Source organism: Malaclemys terrapin (genome assembly GCF_027887155.1).
Source record: "Malaclemys terrapin pileata isolate rMalTer1 chromosome 20 unlocalized genomic scaffold, rMalTer1.hap1 SUPER_20_unloc_2, whole genome shotgun sequence".
Taxonomy (NCBI): Eukaryota; Metazoa; Chordata; order Testudines; family Emydidae; genus Malaclemys; species Malaclemys terrapin.
The window spans coordinates 512308-516205 of record NW_026530189.1 but is presented as its reverse complement, the minus strand read 5'-3'; the positions used below and the strand labels follow the sequence as shown (position 1 = coordinate 516205).

General features: G+C 66.7%; 1 protein-coding gene across 2 annotated transcripts; it reads left to right on the top strand.

Moving 5' to 3' along the window:
* Positions 1–279: 279 nt before the first annotated feature.
* LOC128829549 (metalloproteinase inhibitor 1-like) lies at positions 280–3898 on the top strand. 2 transcript variants are annotated; one of them, XM_054015016.1, is made up of 6 exons: positions 280–360; positions 771–919; positions 1606–1703; positions 2059–2173; positions 2970–3091; positions 3597–3886. In XM_054015016.1, the coding sequence occupies exons 2-6, from the start codon at positions 793–795 to the stop codon at positions 3816–3818; spliced, it is 684 nt and encodes a 227-aa protein (XP_053870991.1). In that variant the 5' UTR covers positions 280–360; positions 771–792; the 3' UTR covers positions 3819–3886. The 2 variants fall into 2 exon arrangements, with proteins under 2 accessions (XP_053870991.1, XP_053870992.1); XM_054015017.1 differs by lacking the exons at positions 280–360; positions 771–919 and adding an exon at positions 1119–1155 and having other exon boundaries at positions 3597–3898.

Sequence of the window (3898 nt, the reverse complement as noted above, 5' to 3'; positions counted from 1 at the left end):
CACAGAGAACATGAAACAATGGGGGTTGCCATACACATGATAACGAGACTAATCAGTTAAGGTGGGCTATTATCAGCAGGAGAAAAAAACCTTTCGTAGTGATGATCAGGACGGCCCATTTCCAACAGCTGACAAGAAGGTGTGAGTAACAGTGGGGGGGGGGGGAATAGTTTAGTTTGTGTGATGACTCATCCACTTCCAAGTAAAACTATTTCCCCATGACTTCATCGTCCCGTCCAGCCTGGCAGGTGTGTGTGGGGGGAGGGGAGTGGTGTGGTGCCGCTTATATACGAGCCAGTGGGGCTGAACCTCACACCGAGCAAGTCCAGATTCCAGCCCTCGCCTGCCCCATGGTCTCAGGTAGGAGAGCGGAGCCCCCCTGCTGCCCCCCTCCACCGGCTCCCTCTGCCCCCTCCACCGGGCCGCCACAGACTCCTCCACCGGGCTCCCCCTGGCCCCCATGCCGGCCCCCCCATCTTCTAACTTGCACTTATTTTCTGGCAGAGAAATACGCCCCCGCCGCTGTACCAGAGCCCCTCACTCCCGACCCACAGCCCCTGCCAGCCCAGCCCTGACCCCCCCCATGCTCTTCCGGTGCCCCTCACTCCCGACCCGCAGCCCCTGCTAGCCCAGCCCTGGGCTTTCCCCATCTCCTGGCCCAGTTCAGGCCAGAGAGGCAACTGCGGGGAGGGGCCAGGCTGGGGTGATTTGGGGGGGGGCTGGGGGTGTCTCCGTCTCTCGTGGGTCTAACCGACTCCGTCCCCCTGCAGACCCCTCGATCCCAGTGTCACCATGAGCCCTGTCGCCTCGAGCCGGCTGCTGGCGGGAGCCATCCTGGCCCTAGTGCTGGGGGACCCCACGGACGCCTGCACGTGCGCCCCCCTGCACCCCCAGATGGCGTTCTGCCAGGCCGACGTCGGTGAGTGACCCCTGACCCCACCCTGCCCCCGGCACCCCCCTCTGAGCCCCCCCATCCTGCCCCCCAGCACCCCCAGACGGCGTTCTGCCAGGCCGATGTCGGTGAGTGACCCCTGACCCCACCCTGCCCCCCGGCACCCCCCTCTGAGCCCCCCATCCTGCCCCCCGGCACCCCCCTCTGAGCCCCCCACTCTGCCCCCCAGCACCCCCAGATGGCGTTCTGCCAGGCCGACGTCGGTGAGTGACCCCTGATCCTGCCCCCTGACCCCAGCATAGTTCCCCCCGTAATTTTTGCAACTCCCCCGAACACCAAGAAATGCTTGTGCCCCTCCCCTAGAGCTAGAAACGCAACCCCCCAGCTGAGATGTCCCACCCCGCACCGCCCCGTGCCCCAGCGTCAGTATAGCTATTACCCGCTGGAGCGGCTCCGAGCTGATTCTGGGGTCACGGCTCCAGCCCGACGCCCCCACAGAGTGTGTGTGTGTGTGTGTGTGGGGGGGGGGGAATCCTCCTCTCTCCAAGACTTGGAAGAACCCAGGAGTCCTGAATCCCAGACCCAAGGCGCAGGGGAACCCCGGATTCCCCCCATCGTCTGGGTCATATCAGAGTCGACTCTGTTGGTTCGAGATACCATGAGCCTGGTGGGGGGCTGGGGGCGTCCCTGACCCCCGTCTCTTTGCCGTGCAGTGATTCGGGGCAAGTTCGTGGGGGTCACTCCGCTGAGCCCCACCAGAAGCACTGAGGAGTTCGAGTCCTGGATTCGCTACGAGATCAACGTCACAAAGGTACCTGTCCCCCCCAAACACCCCCCTGCTCCCCACAGCCAGCCCCCGCCAACCCCCCACTCCCCCTGCCCCGCTCCCCACAGCGCCCCCTGCTGGTCCAGACCAGGACTGGGGTAGCCAGGAGCTCCCCCCACAGCCAGCCCCCTGCCCCGCTCCCCACAGTGCCCCCCGCTGGTCCAGGCCAGGACTGGGGTAGCCAGGAGCTCCCCCCACAGCCAGCCCCCTGCCCCGCTCCCCACAGTGCCCCCTGCTGGTCCAGGCCAGGACTGGGGTAGCCAGGAGCTCCCCCCACAGCCAGCCCCCTGCCCCGCTCCCCACAGCACCCCCTGCTGCTCTGACGCGCGTCTCCCCACAGACCTACAAGGGGCCCGAGTCACCGGGGGACGTGATCTTCATCGACTCCTGGCAGAAGTTCTGTGCGTACCAGCACTCGGCGCCCCTGGACGGGAAGGAGGAGTACCTCATCATGGGTAAGGCACCCCAGCACCCCGACTCCGCCTGGGGCAGCCCCCTCCCGGGGACTTCCCAATACCCCCCAGGGCCCCTTGACACCAGCCCCTGGTCCCAGACCCACAGGTCTGGTGATCACTGGGGTGAGCCACTCGACTTCCCCACATCCTGGGACCGACCCTCGGAGCCTGCAGCCCCCCAGGATCACGCCGGGAGCCCCCCCCCAGCAGCAAGACCCCCTGGATTGGATCCATGGGGCGAGACGCACCCCCCCCAAAGGGAGAGAAGTCCTCCCGACTTCCTTAATCTGGAATGACTCCCAGCCAGCCCTGTGAACACAGAGGTTTGTCCGCCTGCCCTTCCTCCAAGCCCCCCCGTACATCTTGACTACTGAGCGTTCCCCCCCCCCACTCACCCTGGAGATGGCCCCCTCCCCATTCAGCACCCCCCGGGTATGGCCCCCCCAAGACACAGCACTCCCTGCCCAGTGGTCCTGTGTGTGTGTGTGTGGGGTGGGGGTGGGCGGGGAGGGCAGTGCAGTGCTATGGGGCGCTCTAGGAGTCTTTAGAGGGCTCTGTGGGTCTGTGTGGGGCTCTGGGGAGGGGTTCTGGGGGCTCTGTGGGTATGTGGGGGGTGGATGTGGGTCTGTGTGGCTCTGTGGGATTGGGTGGCTCTGTGGATTTGTGGGGGGCACTGGGGGGGGCTACAGGATCTGGGGGCTTTGTGGGGGGCTATGGGGGCTGTGGGGGTCACGGGGGGGGCTGTTGGTCACTATGGGGCACGGTGCAAGCCACTCCCTCTGCCCTCTCCCCCCAGCCGCGCGGCAGGGCGAGCACCTGTTTATCTCGTTGTGCTCCTTCGTGCACCCCTGGGGGAGCGTCCCCCCCAGCCAGCGCCACGGGGTCAGCCAGGCCTACAGAGAGGGCTGTGCCTGTGAGGTGAGTTCTTGTGGGATGGGGTATGGGAGGCCTGGGAGGCAAGGGCTGGGAGATGGGGGGGCGAGGGATCTGGGGGGATGGGAGATGGGGGGCGGGAGGCCTGGGGGGCCTGGGGAGCAGGGAGATGGGGGGGGTGGGGTCTGGGGAGCAGGGGCTGGGGGGGGGGGCTGGGAGAAGGGGGCCTTGGAGGGCTGGGGGTGTCCCTAACCCCACCTCCTTCCCCCCCAGGTGATGCCTTGTAACATCAGGCCTGGTGGGGGGGCAGAAGTGGGGCTTGGAGGTGCCGGGTCAATGGGGGATGGGCGTGTCCCAGGGTGCCCCTCTGCAGGTGGGTGGGGAAATCTATGCGGGGTGGGAGTGTCTCTCTCTAACTCCACCCACTCTTCCCCCCCCACAACCATTCCCAGCACACAAGTGGGGGGATGGGGTTCGGGGGGCAAGGTCTCTGCGACAAGGGTGAGGTTTGTGGGTGGGCGTGGCGCTCTCTAACCCCGCCCCTCCCCAGGTGGTGTGGTGTCGCTCCATGCCGTGCGAGCTGTCGGGCGACGCCCAGTGCCCCTGGACCGTTGGGCTGGAGGACTGGAACTGGCAGGGGCCCCAGGCCGAGCGCCAGGCCTGCCTGCCCCACCCCAGCCAGGGGGCGCCCCACGGCGCCCACCCCGTCTGCGCCTGGGAGACCCTTGAGGACAGCTTCTCCGAGGCCACAGCCAACTCCCCCGGACTGTGACCCCCTGAAACACCCCCTGACCTCCACCCTAACCCCCAGAACTGTTACCCCCTCTCCCTTTGTTCCCCCACCCCAGTTTG

What these genes read in the sequence shown, in the direction of transcription:
- LOC128829549 (XM_054015016.1), top strand. Translation starts at nt 793, where the DNA reads ATGAGCCCTGTCGCCTCGAGCCGGCTGCTGGCGGGAGCCATCCTGGCC. An exon ending in ACGAGATCAACGTCACAAAG is followed by an intron (nt 1,704 to 2,058) that starts GTACCTGTCCCC and finishes GTCTCCCCACAG; the next exon opens with ACCTACAAGGGGCCCGAGTC. An exon ending in GAGAGGGCTGTGCCTGTGAG is followed by an intron (nt 3,092 to 3,596) that starts GTGAGTTCTTGT and finishes GCCCCTCCCCAG; the next exon opens with GTGGTGTGGTGTCGCTCCAT.